At 36.6% G+C, this 24,858-nt stretch overlaps 1 protein-coding gene across 6 annotated transcripts in view; it reads right to left on the reverse strand.

Moving 5' to 3' along the window:
- The window catches only part of LOC134499708 (schwannomin-interacting protein 1-like), a 330,935-nt gene that overhangs the window by 25,078 nt on the left and 280,999 nt on the right, over nucleotides 1–24,858 (reverse strand). Inside the window, exon 1 of one of the 6 annotated variants that reach the window (XM_063306507.1) lies at nucleotides 18,964–19,205. The exons of 4 other annotated variants lie outside the window; for them this stretch is intronic. In XM_063306507.1, coding sequence (XP_063162577.1) covers nucleotides 18,964–18,993 — 30 coding nt within the window. In that variant the 5' untranslated portion in view covers nucleotides 18,994–19,205. Of the gene's footprint in view, nucleotides 1–7,369; nucleotides 7,524–18,963; nucleotides 19,206–24,858 lie in introns of those variants that run through there. One more of the 6 variants, XM_063306505.1, reaches the window with a different exon arrangement.

A 24,858-nucleotide genomic window follows, 5' to 3' on the forward strand; every position in this document is an offset into this window, starting at 1 on the left:
GTGTTTGGTTTAGAGCACTGATGATGTTACCTAGTCAGGTAATGAAATGTCTGCAAGCAAACAACCAAGTTCAGAGAGCACCAAGGACTCCACAGTTGAACCCTGAACTACAGAGATTCTCCTCTACTGAAATTGTGTTTAATCTGGCCACTGTAAAATAAGAGAGCCACAAAACCGGGACTCACAAAACCATTTGTATCACCATTCCATTAGTCCAAATTAATGTGTTTATGTACATTTACATTATAAAACAAACAAAACTAAGTATTATCTGAACAGAAAGGGGACAAAAATGATATTTGAACACATAGCAAATGGGAGCTGGTGGTCAACACACAACACTCTAAACAGCTGAAAAGGTGCAGGAACTTTGATTTACACTTAGAAATACAGCTCAGAAATAGAATACAATGATTGCAGTCATGCATCAATCATAAAGTGGTAAGCTTTTAGACAATTGTGTGTAACTTCTGCCTGTTTCTGCAAGTGGCCAGACTGGTGTCACATTCAAACCCCTGATGATGGTTTAGCAATGGTCAAAGTGTGATATCTAAATGCAGGATGCTATTTCACACCACTGCAAACCACAAGGTATTGCTAAATTAAACAAACCTATTGAAAGTAGCCTCCTCCTACTGTCAAACTGCTGGTGAATAAACTGGAAACCGTATCTTTCCCACTGCTGGTAGGAGCCAAAAGACAAGCATGGAGCAAAATGGCCTCTTGTATGTGTGGTTTAGCATCTCAAATGAAAAGCTGATAGGTACTACAGATGGGAAAGATTTCTGGCAGAGAGCTGTTTGAACCCCTTCTTTCATCAATGTTTAGATTCTTACCTTGTTTGTTATAGCTGGAGACAGACACCACCTCTGCATCATCTCAAGCAATTACAGCAAGGTCTACTTGCTTAGTGATTCTGAGCAGCAAACCCTTAGCAACACTCATTAGTCATGTTGCTACATGACTAACTGAAATCTATTCCCCATCCCTTTCAAGAAATATCTGCAGTAGTGCAAAGAGCATCATACATCTGGCATACAGCTTTTCTGTCTCAAAAGGTGCAGAGGCAAACAAACTGCAACATGAGGGAAAAACCAATGGCTTTAAAAGCACATTTGCTGAACTTAATAAGCTGGTATATTCATTTTTACTTCACCACAAGTGCTGCTACAAAGTAAAAGAAACCTCACAGGTCTCTTTCATTGGATATTTTTTTCCATCCAATCTTTTGAGGCTACCATCTGTTTTTCATGGTAAACTGAATTGATGAAGATGGGAAGATTTTTAGGCTGGAAGAATCTATAACATTACGAAAAAAAATCTAAATATAACATCAACTTAAATATAAACTAATTATTGCTAGCATGTTTGTGTCCTTCAAAATATTTTTCTGCCTTCTGAATAATGCTAGACAAGGACATATAAATTTCCTTGGCATTTCAGAAAAGCATTAAGACAACTTCTTTTTCTTAATCTGGTTCCTTTCAAATGATTATTGGTTGGTTTAAAAGCTGCTTTAATGTATTTTTTATCTTGATGTAACATATTTTATATACTACTGTTCTTGGATTTGTTGATGATGAAAAGTGATATTGAATGCTTTTAATAAATGGACAAATTAAATATTAAAGTAATGTACAGTAAATGCAAACAGAACAGCAACAATGTGTTCAAAATGGTATCCAACAAGACAGAAGAAATTAGGATCATTAACATCTTTATAAAATGGAAGGCAGGAATATAGAGCTTTGGCTGTAGCAAGCTTCCTCAAGCAGAAGATGGAAGAGCTATTAGAAAATAATTTTCCATACGTCTTAAAAAGAGAAATGTATATGCATGTATGGCGCAACAATAGTTGGTTTTAGTACTGAAAACCACTGCACTTTTCCAATACTGAACAGTATAAAGCAAATGTTCTATGTGAGTATCAGATATTTGGTAATTATACTGTGAATTTTGGCAGTAAGATCACAGTTAAGTAACCAGGCCAAATCTCTTCAAACAATCTAAATGCCATCTATTATGTCACAATTACAACTCTGCTGGTAATTATTTATATATTGTAAAGTTGTTTCATGGCTCATTTATCTACTTTTTAAAGTGTAGGTATTTTTAATTTCTAGAAGTTTGAGAACATTTTAGCCTCTAAAAGGCTCAATGGCCCTTTGCTATAATGGACCAATCATATGCCAAATAATTATGGGTAAGTTTTTAGATTCATAGATAAAGCCAATGTTATAACTGATGAAGAAGCACTGTGGCCAATGTGCTCAATTTACAATTCAGTATTTGGTTACAAGGGATACTTAAGATCTTTTCCCAATAGTATCAGACCTTGGCTCACATGGAAGCCAAGCAAGTATAGATGCATGTATGAAGACTGTTTTCCTACAGACATATGGGCTCATAACAGAATCAAAAGGGTTTTTAATGTGGCCCGTGGACAATACAATTACACTCAAGATGAAGAGAACATAACCAGCTGGGACCTTTCTCACTATATAGCAGCAGAGTGACCTGTCTGTACCATGATCTGGTACAGGCTCCATTTCTTTCACATACAAAATATAGGTTGTCATCACATTTCAAGTTCTGGAGCCAACCAGATGAAGTTTTAACATCTCCTTAATCAAAATTGTAAATCAAACATGAAACACAGATTGCTGGTTTGGGTAGAATTGCAAAATATGCTTTGCTATGAAAAGCAGGAAGCTAGGGAAGAAGGGAAAATGTCAACTGAGCATGGAATTACATCTTAATTGGACCAAGGCCTTGCCCAAAGCAACCTAGTTGTTTATGAGCCAGATCTGAATCTACTTATAAAGTCATTCATTATCTGATGTCTACATAGTCATTTTAGACAGCTTCCATTATGAGATCTGTAAAAAAACAATTAACTGCCCAGTCACATCATATCAACCAAGAGGGATAGGGAAGTCTTTGTGGAAGACTCATGTAGCCTTAAGACACCCAAAGACTATATATTCTTAACATCCTTGCATTTTCCTCTATAGTATAAATACAGCCATTCAATTTATGAGACTGTACTCATCACGTCCATATCCATATAGAATGGATGTATATATTATCAGGAATATTGATAATATGGAACTGAGAGTAAGTGAACAGATCTGAAAGCACACTGACAGAATCTACAGAGATGCCTACTAGACCTGTAACCCATGGGTCCCTCCCCCAATTTTTGGTGCAGCTTTATTTTCCCTCTTTGGTTAACACCAGTATTTTGATAAATGAGTAAAAATGTAACGTAATAGTTTAAATAAAAGGTAAGATATAATTATGTGGATTGAGAGACAGAATCTACTAAAATTGTGGTTTAAACCACATTTAACCATAACAGCTGCTTTAGTGTGATTTCCTCCTATTCTTAAATTGGCAGGAAAGTATGTGCTTCCCCTATACCTGAGCTTTTCTCCTCACAGTTTCTATTCACAGGAAAGTTTCAGAGCAGTGATTGGTGGATTACCTGCTACCCTTTCCCTTCCTATTCAGCATCATCCACTGGCAAGAAAAACCACCACAACTCAACCTCCTGAAAAGATGGCAAAGAGGGTTTGGAGTACTCTAGAGGTTCCCTCTGGGACTCTTTCAGGATGTTTTTTAAAAAACTCAGCCTTAATTTTCCATATCTTTATTTTGTGCAGTAAGAAGAAAGCACCTCTGCCCTTTGCTCAACTGACAGTTCCTTGCTGTTGGATTTAGATTGTCCATGAAGCTCTGCTGGAAGGAGGAAGAAAACACCTCTTCCAAGCCTGGAAGCTGAAGATGCGTTTAAGTTGCCTCTTCTGTAGGCTGGGGATGAGGTGAAGGCAACATCTTATAGACATGTCCCTCAAAAACAATTAGTAAGGCATCTTCACTTGGGGAAAAGTAGACATGCCTTTCTCTCCTCTTCCAGTGCCCACATGCAGCGTATTAGCTTCCAAAAAGTTACCATGTATAAGAAGCTTTGCTGATTTTATTAAATACTCAGATTTTGTAGTTATCGCTATCCATAACTCATGTTCCTTGTTTGCAGGAATATTAGAGTATGTTTTCCTATGATGTCCTTCATATCCTTGAGGTATCTTACAAAAATGTAATCAGGCTCAAAAGGTATTTTTCTGTTAGCTTTTTTTTCCCAAATCAGAGATGAAGAATTACTCCTGCCATCACATCCAAGGAATACAGTTTCCTAGTTTTCTTGGAAACTGCCAGGAAAACTAACAATTTTATTATGTTTCAAGAAATGAATGTCTGCTTCATCTTTCTAAAAAAATAGGATTTTAGGAAAAGATTGCACCTTGCGTCAGATCAGGAAGTGAACAGAAATTCCCCATATCCAGCAGTGTGTATAGTCTGTCCTATAGTTATATCATTTCCTATCAATCTATTCTGACTTTTTGAACCCTCAGTAGTTTTGATTATCATTGTTTTTACAGTTTTAACAGAATATGAAGTCAAAATAATGTGACTATGTTATTTTGAAAGAAAGATGAAGAAAACTCCAAATATTTTTTTGGCTATTATTTCCAATAACGTTTCTTAATATGCTTCAGATAAAATTTACTGGATAAGTTTTATTTTGCTTTTTGCCATGTTTCAGAAATGCTGCTGACTCATTCCTATCATTTTGTCTGAGCTGTTAAGGAAAGCTTGAGCTCCACAAAAGCTAGCAGGATCATTAATTGATAGCTCACTCAGCAGCAATAATAGATAAGATAATTTTACTGAGACTTTTAAAGTACACTTTATTCCATATATTACCAATAAATGGGTTTTATGTGTTACTAGTGAATACCCCTAATGAGCTTTATACAGTTTTTATGCAGACCATGGAAATATGTCAACATTTATATGAATCTGGCAAGTTTCTTATTGGGAACTATTCCTTGCCTGCAAGTGTTTTTGGCTAGAAGCATTATGTGAATGTTTTCATGGACACATCTCTAAACACTCTACAATGGCCTGGCATTTACAGCATATGGCTCCAAAGATAGAATCAGTCCACAGAATTTAGATCAAGAAAAATTACACAGAATGTAGTGTGTATAATCTGTAATTCAATAGCATTTACACGTTCTTTATTTAAAAACAAATGAACAAAAAACACAATTAGTGTACCTTTCAGCCCTGTGGGAATATGGAATCCATTTAACAAACTGGGAAATTTTTCAAAGGTCTAGACTCCAAACTTATTTGTAAGATATCAGTTCTGAGATTTTTTTAAAAAAGCATTCCTTTTCAGTATCAACATTAGATTACACCCCTACTGTTTTATTCCAACTTTATATGGAAAAATAATTTGATTCCAATATTGTAAATGTGTAGAAATCTCAGTGCAAAGATTACTGCAGATGCTGACTGTAGCCAGGAAATCAGAAGACGTTTAATCCTTGGGAGAAGAGCAATGACAAATCTTGATAAAATAGTGAACAGCAGAGACATCACACTGACAACAAAGGTCCGCATAGTTAAAGCAATGGTGTTCCCGGTAGTAACATACAGCTGCAAGAGCTGGACCATAAGGAAGGCAGAGTGAAGGAAGATAGATGCTTTGGAACTGTGGTGTTGGAGGAAAATTCTGAGAGTGCCTTGGACTGCAAGAAGATCCAACCAGTCCATCCTCCAGGAAATAAAGCCAGACTGCTCACTTGAGGGAATGATATTAAAGGCAAAACTGAAATACTTTGGCCACATAATGAGAAGAAGATGATGCTAGGGAAAGTGGAAGGCAAAAGGAAGAGGGGCCGACCAAGGGCCAGATGGATAGATGATATTCTAGAGGTGACGAACTCATCCCTCGGGGAGCTGGGAATGGTGACAACCAACAGGAAGCTCTGGCATGGGCTGATCCATGAAGTCACGAAGAGTCGCAAGCGACTAAACGAATAAACAACAAATGAGTAGAATAGCAGATTTAGATTTTCTATCCAGAATCATGAAACCACCATATAGTTAGTCAATTAATTAATTAATTAATTAAATTTATATCGCCGCCCATCTCCCCCAATGGGGGACTCTAGTTCATGAGGTCAACAAGTTCATGAGGTCAACAATTCACTGGCCAAGTATTTCATATTATTCTGATTATCAGTCTTTTTTCTGGATCGTTGGTTGTTTCCAGTCTTGTAATAGGATACAGTATATTAGGACCTCAATGTGTGACTTCCTGGATTCTAATTATGTACACCAACTGAAGCTATAACCTCTCCAAGGATGGACAGTATGCGCTATCTGATTTTAAACTGCAGTTTTCTTGCCTAAAACATTTAGCTTATATGTAGACCTTCTTGCTACTTGCACAGTTTTATCTTTTATTATCTGCTTACCTGATTAACAATTCTGGAATAATCATAAGCTTACACATTCTTTTGTGCCATTTTGGTTGGGCTTAATAAAGGTATAATGCATCTATGGAAGGTGACTCAACTTTCGCAAAGACCACTCACCAAGTTATTTTGTTCGTTTATTTTTGGTTTAAATTAGTTTTCTATTAAACCAAGCAAATCTAAGAGGCAAACATAACTTGATGGCATATCATCATCATCAAACCAAGCAAACTCTTTAAAATACCAAAAGATTTTGGTTACTTTAAGACTAACACAATGAATTCCCTGTAAACCAACTTTTCAAGTCACCAGGGAAAGTATATCCAGACAGCGAATACCTGTAAAACCTTATGAGCAGATTTGTAAGAAATGAGTGCTGCTCAGAACAAAGACAACAAAAAACTTTTTGCCCTCTAAGCATGAGGAGGACAAGCTTGTACTTGTAGTTTGATGTCAAGACCTTAGCCATGCAAGTAAAGTTATTTTTAAGTGTGCCTGTTATTACCAGGCATAGAAAATTACTATATTTAAAGTTCCATATCACAGCTGGCATGCTTTTTTCAAGACATGCCAGTATAGCAGTTTATAGAAACCTCCTGTACTCTAGCAAACTCAGTCCTGTTCAGTTTCAAAAGGTTATACTACCTTAAAAGTAGGGAGGGTGAAGGGAAAAGGAAAAGTTCCCCTTGCAAGTCTCAAACATGCATCAAAGCAATATCTAAATGCGCTGTGGAAATTTTTTTAGCAGGCTGCAATCTGCAGGAAGGTAGTCTTAGCAGCTAATCTTAATCCATGCTAAGAACAACTAAGTTCTATGTAGCTTAACCAAAATTTTGAACTCTACTGAGTGTAAATGTCCTGACAATAAAGAGCATTTTGTGGCAAAATAAAGGGACACTATGTGTTTTGCAGCCTTCAAGTTATGTCATGCAAATGGCTCGCTTGCTCCAGCCCTTTGGTGCAAGGCTTTGATTTGTTTCTTTTCTGCAAAAATGGAACTATTGTGCCAAGACAAAAGAGCTCTTTCCTTCTCTTACCTTTTTATAATTCCCCTCCATATCCAATGTGGATACTTCAGTGACGATGTCATCCATTCCATCACTGTCAAAATGCATTCTTTACTTTTTGAAGACCAAAACAGTTAAAAAGAAAATCACTTTTTCCTCCACCTCCTGCATATCTGGAGCAGTCTCCCTTCTCCTGGCTTACTCTTTAACTGCCATAAGTAGGTGGCATATTATTTTTTTAAAAAAGGCCAAGAAATTTAGATGTCTTCTTCATTCAGAGGAACTTTCTGATGTTATTTTTCCACCACGATGGAAGGACAGCTTCCATTCTCCAAAAGAATGTCTCATCTTTAATGATGCTTGAACCAGTCTTAGCTGCTGCTATCACACATCTCTGACTGAACTACGCTGTTAGAATCCACTCCAAAGCAGCCTTCTTTTTGCCTAATAAAGGCAAGGCTGCTTCCTTTAGACTGCAACCAGCTTCTCTGCTGTTTGAACAAGGAAAGCGACGGTCTTCCTCCAGTCACTGGCAGTTCAGGATAAAAATAGACGGAGGCCTGCCTAGCAGACTACACCAGAGCAGGAGGCGGGGGGGCGGAGGGGGGGGAACAAAAGCCCAAATCATAACCTCCTATTTTAAAAGGTACAAAAATCAAAGACGCAGGGAACTTATTTATTTACTTTCTATCCCACCTTTATTATTCTTATAAATAACTCAAGGCAGGGAACACACCTATTACTCCTTCCTCCTCCTATTTTCCCCACAACAACAATCCTTTGAGGTAAGTTAGTCCTAACCAATGAACCAAAGGATATATGCATTTGTAATTACAGAAATCATAAAACAGGATTGTGCTTTCACGATTATATAAACCTGATTCCTAAATCTGTTTTTTTTCCTCCCAACCATCATTTCTAAAAATTAATGGCATTGTTTCCTGCCATTTTTGAGGCAGGAAATAAATAAAGTGTAGTAAGTGTAAAAATAATTTTAGCCCAGTTTAAATTCAGCCTGAGAAGTACACAAAACTGTGGTCCTACCCACAGGTTTGACACAACCCTACCAGTGACTCATCCATATTAAGTGTTAAAACACTGCCCACTTCTGTCCTAAAAAATACACGTAGTTACCTGAAACAGCTGAAGGAATTGTCCCCTCCACCCCGCAAAATCAGCTTGCTTTTATTCATATTCAGAAGCATAGGGCAGTAATTCAGAAGCAGAATACCTGCCTTATATTCAGGAGTGCTGAGGCTTATCTCCCAATTAAAAAAATCTCAGTTGTCTGAGATGTTCTTATCTAAAAAGAATTCCTGTTTTATCTATCTCTTTGGACTGTGATCAGTTACTAGATTTATACCCTGCCTTTATTTTTTAGCGCTCAAGATGACTAGGTCCCTCCTCCTATTTCCCCACAACAACCCTGTGAGGTGGGCAGAAGGAGAGTGATTGGTCCAAGGCAGGCTTTCTGCAATGATGAAGCTTTTCCCCCCCTTTTTGGAAATCCCATTTTTGATAGGTAGTTATTACTGATAATGTCTTAGATAATTAATAGCATAAATAATTAATAGCACAGAAGAGCTATTGGGAAATTACAAATTTGCCACTCCAACTAAAAGAAGGTTTTTCATAGAACATATTTCATAGACAATCTTCCTTCTGGGTCTAGAGTCTAAGTCCTTGGTTCAGGGAGTTCTCAGAATATTTTTTTTTCTTTCTAACATGGTAGTAACATGGCATTTCTGAAATTCAGCTGCACCTTGGAAATACTATTGTTTGGTAGCAAAGAACAATCAATTCATAGAGACAAGAGTCCTCTGGAATGAACAGGTGCCAGTTCCTGCAGTGCTTGGGATTTTGGTTAGTCTGCTTGAGCAAACATTTTGGAGATGTTTTGACATTCTTCACAGCCTCTCCAACTGGACATCTGGAGCTGATTTGGCTTTCCCACAAAACTTAGAAGCAACCCTCTTTGAAGTTCTGCCGTTGGTTAATTTTATAAAAGTAGCTTCTTATTTCCCTCTTGATCTTGTGCAAACTTAACTTTAAATTACCATTAAGATTCAGAAACAGAAGATTACCAAAGCAGAACTCCCTGTGGCAGAAACTTGTTTCATGTTAAATATCATTCCCTCAAATGTTAGTGAATTACATCATCCTGGTATGAAGAATTTGGGCAAAATGATGTGGGCTAAGCCATCTTGAGAGAAATTTAGTTATTAGCTGTTTAACTTTTATCTTTTAATACAGGGTTGGGCAGCCTTTTAGCCTAGAGGCCACATGGGACCTGTTAGCACCACTTTTTAAACAATTGCCACCAACATTTCACTGTCAAAATTCAGCAACAAATTGGGTGGCACAATTATAATGTTAAGTTCTCATACTGATAAAAATTCAGGAGACAGTTATATGAATAGCCAGCTGCAAGCTTTTCCATTATCGGTGAAAATATTTCCTTGTTGATGGATCACAGGAACTTGTTAGAAAGAACATAAAAAAAGGTCACTGCCCGAAATAAAGTGGTTCTACCTGGAAAATCATTCATTTGCCCAAATTCTTGTAACCCTATCTCTTTCATCTCAAATCAATCCAAAGAAGCCTCTTGGATTGCTTGCTTGGAAAGAATTATTTTCGGATTGAGGCAACTGCCAAAAAGCATAATAACAATCTTCCAAGTTTTTGTGTTAAAATAAGCAAAAATATATACTCAAAGAGTTATCTAGTTATCTATCAATAAACAGGTGCAATTTATTATTCAAGTTACACTTTTATGACTTGACTTTTTGGAAAGTTCTCGCTAGCCTCCACAACTGTTTAATTGAGGAAAGCCCTTTCATGCTGTTATCTTTTATTACAGGGGTAGGGAGACACATCACCAGCTTACACTTGAAGTACTATGAGAGGACTTGGAAATATTTTGCTTCAGACAGGGATTGGGAACAGGGGCACTCCAGATGTTGCAAAGCCACCATATCCAGAAACCACTGCCAGCAGGGCCAGGGGTAATGGATAGTGAAAACTGTAATTCAGCTACTTCTGACGGACATGTTTCTTCAACTTCTGCTAGATGTTTCCTCAGACAATTTAGTCAAAAGGACATTTGTTCTTTAAGGCAGCCTTTTTTAAGTTACTACTGTTCAGATGTATTGGCAGAATTTCCAGCTGGAAATTATAGTCCAAACACACCTAGAATACGGTATCAGTTGGGAAAGGTAGTTTCAGTGAGGGTAGTTTAGATGTCCTCCTTGTTCCATGAAGATTTTTACTGTCACTGAATAATGATGGTTGCATTTGGATATACAGTAAATTATATTTTTATATATTACTGGAACTAGCTCAAGGCCAACTTAGGTTCCAGCATGATTGTGAGAAATTCAGAAAAGTTTCCTTTCATTTTGGATTAACTGCAGGTCAATGTTTTGTCTTAAGTCAATCCAAACTACAGTATGCTTTTTTTTTGAAAGAAGCCATTTCTATTTTTCATGGTTTTGAATCTACTTTTTCCAAGGAAACCATACTTAAGATTAGCTGCAGAAAATTAGGTTCAGCAAAATGATATGATCTATTTATTCAGAACTTCCAAACCTGTCCTTCTGTTACACTTAAAGAAAGGAAAGGATTGAGTGACAAATAGTTATCAAGACTTGCCCCTGTAATGGTAAATCATTTTCAGAAAGTTCAGAATGCAATGTTCCTGGCATTCAATCTGTTAGGTCTCATCAGCCACAAAAGATTATATACAGAAGAACAATGAATATGAAGGAAAAAAATGGATACTGTTTTAGGATTTTCTGTTTCTAAGTTTCTAGTGCAATTGAGATTTCAGATATGCAAATGTTGCTGCTTAGCAGCTTTAGATATCTACTTATATCTATTTTAAGTGTTTCAGACCTGAATAAGTGGCTTCCACTGCAATGAGTAAAATTATTTAGAAAAATAATGTGGCTAACCCACTTAGTAAAATAAAATTAATTGTGACATGAATGTTATCTATAAACCAGAATATCAATAAAACCGCTATTAACATTTCCCTTTCAAACCTCCTACTAAATACACAGAAAATATTTAATCCTACAGCACATTTACTACCAACTGTAAAAGACTTAAAATCTCTAGCTGTATGTACTATTCAAAAGTTTAAAATAAGAAGACATGCATTAATATGCAGGGCAAGCTAAATTCAATTATTTTTCTTACAGGCTTCTGTGTAATTACTTTTCTGCACATAGGAATTATGTTAATATGCTTTACTTTTTTATGGCTCCCATCTTCACAGCTGACTCAGTGTGTCATTTCCTAGTGTTACTAAAATTAATTCTTCCTTTTTCCTGTTCAATTACCAGGCAAACAAAAGATAAATCCGTTCATTTTCTGCAAATCCATTCATTTACTAGGGTGGAGATCTAAAATATGTTTTATTAGCTAAGAATGTTAAAATATGACAAAATCTTCATAAGATACCACTGACAACTTTTAAAATTGTTATACACTTCTTTTTTGTGTTTTAGTAAGTATAACGATAGCAGAAAATCATGCACTTTTCTGTGGGAATAATGTATTGTAATTGAATATCCTTGCATCACAAACGAACTTTTATGCCTGTACTGCAAACAACATAGTAAGATTTTAAAATATAATCTTAAGCACGATTCCTTAGAAATATGTTCCAATGAATTTTATGGGACTTTACCTTCCTAGGGTGCTTAAAGATAACCAGTCTTCTGTCTCACAAACCCTTTTGATTCCAAATTATAGCCTCAATATTATTCTATTCCAACTCAATATCATTCTAGGCTGTTCTGACCCATTTAATTAGTGGGACTTAATGCCTTGTTCTATCTCCTCAGTGTTGCATTAAAACATGAACCCCTTCCCCCAGCTGTAAAATAAAAAAGGAGTACATTTTTGCTGTTTCTAGGATCACTGTGATGGTATAATGGTTTCCATGTTTTCCATATCTTGCATGTACAGGGTTGAATGAACCACAGGGCTGAATGAAAAGTAACGCCTCTACCTCCATAACTTTGGTTTAAATAGGATTGTTTTAATAAACGAAATAGGAAATCAATACTTGAAATGAGCTCTTTTGTTACTTGCATTTATTTCTCCACATAAGCATCACAATTCACTCCACACTTCAGCCAGTAATGGACAACAATGGCTTTCTTAAAGCCTTCACAAAAAACTTCACACTTTGTCTCTTCAACAAGGCCCTTGCAGTTCTTTCCACCTCTTCATCTGAGTCAAACAGATGGCCATGAAGGTATCCTTTCAATTCTGGAAAGGTGGAATTCACATGGCACCAAATCTGGACTATACGGCAGATGGAATAAGACAGTGAGACCCAACCTTGCAATTGCCTCTTGGATGGTTCATGAGATGTGAGGGCTAGTGTTGTCATGCTGCAGCAAAATTTCCTTCTTATGTTACTGTGAACTCTCCTTAATCACTGTTTCAAAATTGTGAGTTTTGCAATGTAGTAGTCTGAGTTGATAGTGGTGCCAGGTTCAACGAAATCATGTGAATAACACCATCTGCATCTCAAAAACTGTTAGTACGAGTTGCTTGCTGAAGACTTTTTTTTTCACAATTAAAGCTTTGAGATGATATTCCATGGACTGATGTTTACTTTCTTCATCATAACAATGAGCCTATGTTTCATTGGCTGTTGTTATGCTGTGAAGAAATTCCTCTCCTTTATTTTTGTAATGTGACAACCGCTGGCGAATTTCAGCTCTTGAAATTTTTATCTCTGCTGTTGTCATGCAAGGAACCCTTCTTGCCCAAACCTTCTGATACTGAAGAACATCAATAAAGTAACCCATGTGTTTCTGTGAAATGCCAAGCTTGACAGCAATTTCTCTTTAAGTGATACACTGATTGTCCTTCATAGGTTCATTAACCTTTCTCATGTGAAGCTTGTTGGTTATTGTCACAAGTTGCCCACTTCATTCTTGATAACACTAATCTAAACTTCCCGTTTCACCATCTTTTACATTTTTAGCCTAGTGATGCACAGTACTCATATCAACACTCATCACCATGAACAACATACTTTTGGCAGTGAATTTCAATTGAAGTGACTTCTATTGCAGTCAAAAAAATTAATCATGGCATGTTCCTTAAAACAGACTGATAAGGGTTCACTTCAGGCTTCCATTTCATGTGCAATAGGTTTCTTACAGAAACCTCCTACTAACTAAAGGGAAAGAACAGGTGTTAAAGAACATGTCAGAGCTACTGCCATCTGTTGGATGTATTATTTTTTATTCAGCCCTTGTAATATAAACCTATTTCAGTAGTGAGAATTGGTGCATTAGTTTGTTCATATAAAAAAATCAACCTTCGTGTATGTTTTGATGTGGCTTGGTTCACATTAGGGAAACAACTGTAAGTTGCTTTAATGAGGCATTTCCTACCACAGAATCAGTGAAATCCTTGAAGTGTGAGGATGTGTTTTGCCTCAGAGCCTCACTGATGCTTCCAGTAGCTGCCTGGAAGTGTCAGAAGAGGCTTTGGGGCACATGTGGAGGCTTTTCAGGAATGCTTTCAAAAACCAGTACTTCCAAACATCTTTGGACTGGGTTTCTCACCAAAGTCTGCTAAATAAGATTGGTTTATCTGTAAGAGAATGAAAACTGGGCTAGGAATATACAGAATACTTTGACAATGGACTGAATTAAACAAAATTCCTTACAGCTCTCTCTCTCTCTCTCTCTCTCTCTCTCTCTCTCATCCAGCTGTAAGCTAGTGACTCTTGGTGGCTAACATGGTATGAAAAACATTAAAGCACCTTCAGTAAGTTTAAAATAAATGAAAACAAAATACTGTATTGGGAACAATACCATAAATTATCTGGAGTCAGCTATGAATACCAAGGTATCTATATTTGCAGAATAAGTCTGTGCATGTTTATGTGTGTGAAAAACCAAGTCGACTGTGATAAGCTTCAAAATCATCTTAAGTGTAACACTGGGTCATTCCTACATATCATCAGTCATACACTAATGGATTCTGAATGTGTTGTGATGATGTAACAGAGACAGGACAATAGCCATGAAAATGTAAAGGAGATAAGAATGGTAAAAATTCATCTTAGGAACAATTAGAAAGCACTGAAAATAAAATATCCAGTACAATAATAATTTCAATTTCTCCCGATAGGGTTTAGTTTTTGATGCCCTGATCATCATCATTGCACTAATCCAATTTCTCTGAATCCTTCTTAATGCGTGGTTCCCAGAAGTGGGCATCCACTTGAAATGGAGTTTGGCCAAAATAAAATAGACTGCAAAGTTGTATTTCTATTGATGCAATCTAAAATTGAATATTGTTTTTAGAGTCATAAAAAACTTGCTGGCTCATATTCAGTTTGTAATCAGCTTCAATTCCAAGACTGTTTTTCCAAGTACATTACCAAGCCAGGTATCCATCTGAGGCTCCAGCATTTGATCTTTGTTTGCTAAGTACTTGCTTCTGCTAAATTTCATTTGGTTACTTTTAGTCCATTTTTCCAGGCTACCGAGATAATTTTGAAATTTTGTCTACGAATGGGTTTACACAGTGGACTATGCTGTCTTGCAGTTTGGTATGGATGGCCATGAGGTTTCAATCCAGCCTTTCTGGTTTACAAGAGACCATGATTAAAATAGACTATACTTAGTACTGGAGTGGGCATTAGAAACTTTTTGAAGTACTTTTATGGCTGGACCATAATCACAATGGGTATGTGAACCACAACTTTCAGCCACCCCCTTTTTTATAGAGTTGGATTTTAGGAGGGGAATTTTTCTTTATAAACAATGGATAGGTTATTTTAGGTCTTTATCTTCCAGGTTTTACCTGTTTCCTGTTGAAACTGATTAGAGATGTCTTTGTGACTGCTTGCAATACACCTGTTGCATATCTCTGGCTCAGTGCAAAGCAGGCTTTCTCAACTTTTTGACCCTGGCGGAACCCTTGAAATATTTTTTCAGGCCTTGGGGAACTCCTGCAGATTCAGGCTCAAATATAGGCCAGACATCACAAAATTATTATATTTGTTTCATGAGTAGGCCTGTATATACGCATTAACAGTGTTCTTAAACTGAAAATAAAGAATAAAACTTACTTCTTTAATGTGAAGGTGCCCAAATTTGAAATAATTTTTTAAATAAATCATGATCTCCCAGGGAACCCCTAGTGACCTCTCATGGAACCCTAGGGTTGCAGAGAACCCTGGTTTGAGAAACCCTGGTATAAAGTATGAACCCAGCTAATTTGCTGGCATGTGTCCAGCCTTCTTCAATTTGGTTCTTTCCAGATTTGTTGGAATGTAATTGTCATAATTCATTAGCCATCATTTGTACACCCTAATAAAACCGCTAATAGTATAGTGATTTTATGAAGTCATTTTGGTCCAGAAATCTAGATTCTATATAATATTGGTAGAGAAATTTGTACTTGAACTGATATACTAGTAAACAGAATCTCTAAATTTCTACTTCTGCTAGAACACTCATTCAAAATTCAGAGCAGCACAGGATCAACACTTCTAAACAAAGAAAATAAGGTCGCATTTTAAATTATGAAGGCACATAAGAATCCTTATTTTAAGCTGAATTTATGCATTGATATTGATCTTCTCCTCTCTCATCCCCGCTTGCCAAAAGCAGACAAACTGGAGCAAAAATTCAACAGTTGACTTTAAAATGTTCATTTCCAGTAGTCAAATACATTTTGGAGCTACTGTACATACAAAACTGGTCCTAATGCTCAAAGGATAACTCAAAACCACTCTCATAAACTTATTACATATGTTTGAAGCACTGCTTTCTGCTGGTTTATCCTAGTTCTAGTATTTTCTCTCTTCATAGTTGTATAAGTCTCTGCTCAGAGGAAGAGGCAATTGCTTGGGGTCTGTGAATGCATTTTGAATGTTGCAAACATTTCACAGGTGCTCATACAAAATGGCTGCCCTGGGGCAGGGGTGGTATGTTTGCAAAATGACTGCCATGCCATGACAGTCACAAGACATGTTCCAGAAGTAAAACGGCTGAGTTCTGCTCTCTATCATCCACTCTAGCCCCCTGGTTCCCTTATCTATTTTTTCTGGGAAGGCAGACCTCAAAACAGAACACTGGGCTGCAGCCACCTACCATTTTTAAATTCAACAAACAAACAAACAAACAAATAAATCTAAGAATGCTGAGGGGGCTTCTGTGTAACTCAGCAATCTTGTAAGGATGCAAGCTGGAGACTTGGCTTTGTTTTGCTACATCTTAATTTCCCATTCCTTTTTAAAAATTAAATTAATCCAGAGAAAGCCATGAATCCTAGCTTAATAAACTAGAATGTGCATAAGACCTTTTGCATAGAGGGGCAAAAAGTCTACATGGACCAGTAGACTTTTTGCCCCTCTATCTAAAGAGGGAGAGTTTTGTGTGAAAAAAGAACCTAGGCTAATGATTTACAAGCCAATAACAAGCTTCAGGTTCAAAGCTGGTTTTCTAATCCTGGTTTGTTCAAACAAAATAAAACAACCTCAGGTTTGGACCTCATACAGAATTCTCTCATTTCTGGCTTGTTTGCCCACTTGGCACATAGAAAAGGGCAAAATTAAAGCAAACAGGTGATACGTTATCGAGCGGTTTGTTCACTCTTGGTTATTAAGCCACAATTCATGGATTATGATATATGGAGGAAAACCAAAGTGTGGAAATGTCCTTACTACGTTTATTTTTGGTTCTACATCAACGAAGAATCTAACATTTAAATAGCTTATCTTTAAAAAGGGTGGAGCACTATATTTTTAATAGCACATAGCTGTTGACTCAATGTACCCAGAAATCTCCGAATGAACTTGATGATGCAAACAAGGCATTTATTATCTACCCACAGATGGCAATGATAGCAGCTTTTGAGATTTTCCTTTACCCCACTGAAAGAAGCAGCCTTTACTGCTTGCCTTATGGGAATCTAACCATATTCTCTTCCAATTGGACTCTAAAATCTAGATTCTGTATCACAGTTGGATTAAAAATATGATCTCAGAATTAACATGTATCGACTCTGTTTTTGCCTTTAGTTAACAATGTTGTGCTACCCCCTATGTTCTTTTTAAAGTAACTTTGTTTATTACAAAGATTTTATCTATTAACATGCAATTTATAATCCATATCAGCTTCATTATGCCAGGCACCCGAAGTTGAAATACTGAACTATAAAAAGCTGTTCATTCTAATATCTCTAATGGTGCTCAGTGTACCTTCTGCTAATCAAACTTGCTAAAGAACTGAGTTCTTTTTCAAAAGAGACAAAAGATGACCTTTAACACCAACCAGATTACAAAATATGGCTCTAGAAGAATTCTTTGTGAGCCAGCTGGGGCATTTATTAAAAAATAAAAAGATAGCTGTTGTTTATCCCTACACTGTTCTTAAAATAACATTACATTTTTACATTGCCACCTAAATGATTATATATTATATATCTCATCAACTTTTCTTCTCCATTATGATAGCTTCCCCTACAGTTGCCCATTTCTCTAAACAATCTGAAAAGTTGAAAATGTACATAAAATACATTTTAAAAACAGGGAGTAGCAATATATAGATTAACACTTCTACTAAAACTCCATTGAAGTGTTTCACTGTAAATACACCACAGGAAAATGCTGATTAGAAATGAAAAAAATCTGAGTTTTGTTTGGCATTATATATTGCTTCAACTATAAATCCTTCACACCACTGATCCTTGATACCCCCTTCCAATTACACACAATCTAAACACAATACAGCTCAGTAACTCCTACCGGAGTCATGAAAAGTCCCTGTGCAAAAAGATACAAAATGGTAGAATATCATTTGTCAAAACTGTATGGTACCTACATTTTATATATTTTGTTTTTTGAAGTATCTATGCATATAATGCACATATGAAAACCAGTAGTAATGTCCTTTAGAAAAGAAGTTAGTGACTTCTTTCCACTGAGGTCAGTAACTAAAAAAGTAAATGTAAGTACTATAATCAAAAAACACTATCTTGATTTTAAAGACTAATAACAGTAAATGGTTAAGGCTGATGCAGCATATTTGCATATTTCTCACTGGTTTAAAATACACATATACTGATGCTGCTGACAAGTGTAAAGTGAGCTGGAATGTAATATCCCCATTATAGACATACTTTAACAACACTTATTTTCCACCAGTTAACCTTTTTCTCTGAACATCCTCCACACACCCAATATCATCTCTTATATGGTATAAACTGAAGTCTATACAGTTTTTCATCCCCAATAAAATGCTATTAGGAAGCAGAACTAATTATTATTTTGTCCAGAGTTGTTTTCATTCACTCTAAGCAGGCACATAGATACAGATTTAGCAGATACTTGAAGAAAAATATGGATTATTTCCCCCCCTTGCTCATCATACCCATAGCAGCTACACTGAAAAAAGAGCAAGAAAATATAAGCTTAAAAAAAGAAAAGAAAAGAAAGGAAAAGAAAAGGAAAAGCTACCCAATTTGGCAGAAGCCAAAAAGAAGCAACTTGCTGCATTGAAAAAAGGGCAGGCCTCTTTTCTATCTCATCCGAGAGGGATGATGGAAGATTATGGTAAAAGAGATTCCCTTCTTACCTGGTAAGAACAGTTTTCCTGGTGTACCATCTCAGTGCATCATCCAGAAAAGCAGATAGGAAGAGCTGAGACTGTTTACCGAAGCTGCACGCTGAAAACCCTGCAGGGTCTGAAGAAGAGGAGGACGGCTTTCTAAAGCGAGAAGCTTCCTGCAGATTAAAATGGATGCTGCTTCTGCTGTTTCAACCTGCGCAATGGCACTGCCTTTGCTAGCAAGGCGCTGTATAGCAGAGCAGTTCCTCTCAGGGAACCAGCAGCGAGGCTTAATAATAGGTAGCCAAGGCTGTTCTGGGGGGAAAGGAGGGGGAAGCAGCTCACTCGTTGCTAGCACAATCAGCCAATTATATAATAGGCACAAAGAAAACGATCGGCGTGACGCAAGGGTGATCTTTTGGTGCTTTATGAAGACAGTGAACAGGGGAAATATTCTAGTCCTCATTAAAAAGGAAAAGGAAAGGAAAAGGGCAAATTAAGGCCCTGCTGTGAACTATTTTCCATGCAGTCATTTTTCTTGACAAGTACACTTCAAATCCTACCTGAACATGTAACGCCTACGTTCTAAGAACTTTTTCAAACTCAGCCATCTTAATAAAATACCAAAATGTTGCTTTGGTAACTTTAAAAAAAAGAATGAAGATGAAATACTAAAATCAGGAAAAAGATGTGATCTTTTTCCTTCAGCAGAACCACCATGCAATTCACTAAAATCAGATTCATGTGTTAAAGAGATTTTTCACTACTAATCTCTGAAACAATTGGATTAACAATTTCTAATTAACAATTCGATTTGGTGAACTTTTCAAAAATGGTCTGATGCCACCACAGGATGCACCGCTATCGATTTACTTGTGTGTTCTGTTCAGCTATACTTATCCAAAAGGGAGGTGACTTGGAATGTCAGACAATTTCCTGCATGCAAAGATTAGATAGGAAGAACTCATCTGCTTGTGTTACTGAATTTTAAGACAACCTTTCCATTTTAGAGATTAATTATTTACCTAAAAGAAAAATTAGGTATGGACCAATGTACAGCTCAAACAAGAAACGTTGGCTACTTTAAAAGAAGCTAAAACCTCCAGTTGCCTCTTGGTTGCTCCAGGGAAGAAACTGAATGCGTAACTGAGCATTGTTGCTATACATGTGTCACAGCAGTGGATCCTTGGATGGGCAGCTGTTTTGAAAGTTATAGGCATGCATAACCATGTCACTCTGTTGGTGGTCCTAGTGCAAGTATTGCCTGTGCATGTACATGTATGTGTGCATAGCTGGGAACAGCTTTTGCAGCAGCCTTCCAATGGCTGCTATAATGCTTTGACTTATGCTAATACACTTTGTGAAGCACCTCAGTATGAAGTATTATTGTCTTAATATAAAATAATCCAACCCCTTAAAACAGTTTTTCACAATTTCTTTTCTCCACATTCTGGCTAGAAGTGATGAGAGTTGGCATCCATCGCATCTGGAACCGAGGCCTAACACTTTTTTTAAAGGTTATTTTGTCAGCAACCAAGGTCCGTAAAGAGCCAGGAAATAACAACATGGCATGAGAAGAATTTTCCAAATGATTCTGTATGTTTGATTTTTACTTTTTAAAAAGCATATTATATGTATTAGCCATTTGGTTGGTGTACACATCTTATTTCTTTTGTTCCTGCCAAAAATCAATGGAAATCCTGCTTCTGATATTTGCAGCATGATTTCTGGAAGCTTTAGGACTTGCAAAAAAAGGAATTAGGAACTCAGGAATTCAGTGGTGCTGGTAAAATAGGCTTATAAAAGGAAACTTCTAACATGTTTTAGTGTCATGGATATATCCCTGTTTCTTTTTATTCTGACAGCATAATTTTGAAAGAAAGCGTATTGTACCATTTTCATTGTATTCCTTCAAAATAAAACACAAAAAGGCTAACTGGTTTGTGTGTAGATGCAGAAAAGAAGTGTAGGATGAGTATGAATTTCTACAAAAGGAAGTCCTAAAAATACAATTGCAAACAATTCCAGCAAAGGAAAACATGGAATTTCAGCAAAGAAAAGAATGGAACAGCCAATATGACTGCTCCAGAAATGTAATGGAAATCTGAAACACAAAAAGGTTCTTGGAAGTAGAAAGAGGGACAGCCAAGTGGGAAAAGTACTTCCAAAGGACATGGATTTCTAAGGCTAACGTTATTTATTAATTTATCAAATTTATCACCACCCATCTCCCCTGCAAGGAGGGACTCTGAGGGACAATAAAAATAACCACAATACAATATAAATAATATACAATAATATCAATAAACAGTAAAATATAAATATATTAAAATATAATAGAATCCAGATGGCTAAGGTTCTCTCTCTGTCCACAAGCAAAACAGGGCAATTCTAAGGAGCTAACCATCCCCAAGAGGAACTATTCTCTTTCCTGCCCCAGGCATGTTGACAAACCCAAGTTTTTAAGTTTTTACAGAAGTCCAGGAGCAAGGGACCTGCCTCAACTCCGGCGGGAGAATGTTCCAAAGGGCAGGCGCTATTGCAGAGAAGGCATGCTTCCGCGACCCCGCCAGATGGAACTCTTTAACAGATGGGATCTGTAGCATGCCCTCTCTGCATGCCCGGGTGGGACAGGTTGATGTGATGGGAATGAGATGGTCCCTCAGGTAGCCTGGCCCCATGCCATGTAGGGCTTTAAAGGTCATAACCAACACCTTGAATTGGACCCAGAAGCAAACTGGCACCCAGTGCAGCTTGCACAGTAAAGGTGTTACCTGTGCCACCCTTGGGGCACATAGAATTACCCGCATGGCTGTGTTCTGGACCAGCTGTAGCTTCTGGATACTCTTCAAGGGTAGCCCCATGTAGAGCACATTACAGTAGTCTATATGGGAGATAACAGGTGACTGTCTGAAAGTTAGGAAAGCTAAAGCAAAAAATGAGTTGAAATTGCATGGTAAGAACAAGAGGAAAAAAAAATCTGGGAGCTCCAGGACCTTGCAAACAAATGAAGAGAATTGCTATAGAATTCATGCTTGATAGAAACATTGGAAAGACATAACTATTGACCCTGGAAGAGTTTGAATATCTAGGGCAATTCCTGATGGTGGCGGGGGAATTCTGGGAGTTGAAACCTACACAGCTTAAAGTTGCTGAGATTGCAAAACACTACTCTAGGAATCGATGCACCGCTTCAGAGAGTACTGAAGGAACTCGCTGATGGCCTGATCAATTCTGTTTGAGAAATCCTACAGAATCCATGTAGTATCAGATGACAGGAGGAAGGCATATACCCCTATCTTTAAAAACAGTGGAAGAAAGCATCCAGGTAATAACAGACACCTGGGAAGATTTTACAGCAAAAGGATTGATTTGAAAACAATTCTGTAACTTGTAATATCAGCAGGGATATATTAAGAATAAGTCTTATCAAACTAGTATTATTAGCATTATTAATATTACTTCATTTTTTTAGAGAGTTAACTTAATAGATTCTGGGAATGTTGAGGTCACACTATATCTTGATTTGAACGAACATCTGACATTTGTATGGAACAGATAGCCAAAAAAAAAAAAAGTACCAAGAGTACCCATCAATGGTTTATCATTAAAATGGACTGAAGTATTAACTGAGATGGTTTTGGAACTCTCCAATAGTTTCATAAATAATGGGGTAAGGAGATGGAAGGAACATTGATCAAATCTGTAGATAACACAAACTGTGTTAGCTAATGGCATACAAAACAAAAATAAAATTCAAAATGATATTGAAAGATTAAGAAGCAAGCTGAAAATAGAGGGAGGAAATTGAACAGAAAAATGCAAAGTCATGTACTTAGGAAAAATACGCTGAGAGAATAAAGTACAGGATAGGGAATACATAATTTGATAACAGTACCTGTGAAAAAGATTTTGGAGCAGTAGTTAATCACAAGCTGAATATGAGTCAAAAGTGTGATATGACTGTTAAAAAGACAAATATAATTTTGGGCTGCATAAGCATGTGATAACAGAAGGACCACCTGTACAATTTAATTACTTGGATGAGAATATTTGTGAATAAATTATAAAAAATCTGCAAGGAAAAGTACTTGGTCACAGGCCAAACAAACAAACAAACAAAAGAATTCTAAGAAAAACAGGTTTAAGTGACAGAAATCAACTTGCATTCTCTGTCTTAACTCTTATACTATTATAGTATATGGTTACACCATTATCAGTGGAACCCAGAGCCTGCAAGCACTATAACATGAGGGGGTTTCAAGTCATAAATTCTTTGCTTGATTCTTAGATAGGTAGACAGACTTCCACAAAGGGACAGAGAAATCGTGAAAATACTGCACAGGTATTCCAGAGTATATACTGATATAAACCTATCTTGGGAATTGATAACAAAGTTTAACATATACATACCCCTCACCTTACTCCCTTTCAGAGTAAGCAATAATTTACAGAGGGAAGGAGGAGTAAGAGATAGTAAGCCGAGGAAATTAAAGGTTAGTTAAGAAAAAGGAAAGGAAATATTGCTAAAAGTAGTTTATAAAAATACCATAAATTAGAACCCTTTATCTCTTTGTATCCTCGCAGATAAAACTTGCTTCCACCATGCCCATAGACTAGTTCAAATAGTGGCTTTTGTTCTTTAAACTTCTCATCTCTTTTTCAGATCCTCATCAACTGCATCCAAACACATCTTTCTCATTTTTCCCTTCTTCTCAACCTATTCATCCTTTCTTCTTTTATATCTTTTACCATTTATATTGCTTTAACTATATTTTATGATTATTTTTATTATTTTTGTAACCTAACCAGAGTAGCAATGTGTACATTTTCCAGATAAAGGAATAAATTTATTCTAAATAAATAAAAAGTTGGATTCCTGCATTGATTATGATTTTATTAGGATTATGAAAAATATGTGAGTGTGTGTTTCTCTCACAAATGTCTTTATATATAGTCTCTCATATTATCTATCTCTTCATGACACATATGTCATAAACAATCTTAATGAAATTACTCCTTTTTTCACAAATTTGTGTTATATTAACAGCCAAATGACTCAGAGCTGTTTCACACTGCACAAATTGCTCAGAGCTGTGGCCTGCACTTTGCCAGGTACACCTTTGGTGTAAAAAGCAAAAGAACAGCACATATAACAGCTGATTCCTTTTAAAATGGGCTGACTTTGATTTTCTTTCTGCAGATGTCTTTGTAAGGATCATAAAACTATGGTCTACAACGTACTTGCATTTAGAACCCATAATTCTCAAGGAAATGTAGCCTTCTTGACAGGAAAAACTATCCCACCCTTGTAAATAAAAAACACGTTAAGTGGCTATGAATACAACTGTATAATGGCTATTCAAAAAATTGCTGGTCAGCGATGAACCCAGCAAATTTTTCATACAACTCCACAAACATTTTTTGTATTTCTGTCCATTTCTAGAGTACATGCATCTCTGTGCCTATCTCCCTCATCCTTTCACTGTTATATTCTCCAAGACCCAAGGCACCTGTTGAGAGCTTTTCTTCTTTGGCCACTGCAAAGAGAAATATGGAATTACTGAAGAAGTAAGTCAGATGGAAGATCTAGTCTTAGTTGTAGGGGTGAGTGACGTGAGATAATCTCCTTCCTTGGAAATATTCAAGAAAAAGATTGAAAGGGGAGTTATAAGAAAATATGTTATTTTGGTTTAAGACTTTCCCCTAATTTGATAATATAGTTCACAGGCATTAAAAGTGTCTTGGACTTTAAACCATTTTAAAAGCACTACAATTATTTAATGTGCAAACTGACTAGAAAAGGTATGAGCATGTGTTCAGTAATTCCTCAGTGAGCTCTGAGAAACTATCCCCTCCTCTGCCTTACATTTAGCTGAAAAAAAAGTGAAAGAGCTTTTTAAAAACCGAACTGGGAAACAC

The sequence above is a fragment of the Candoia aspera genome, chromosome 6, assembly GCF_035149785.1.
Source record: "Candoia aspera isolate rCanAsp1 chromosome 6, rCanAsp1.hap2, whole genome shotgun sequence".
Classification (NCBI taxonomy): domain Eukaryota; kingdom Metazoa; phylum Chordata; class Lepidosauria; order Squamata; family Boidae; genus Candoia; species Candoia aspera.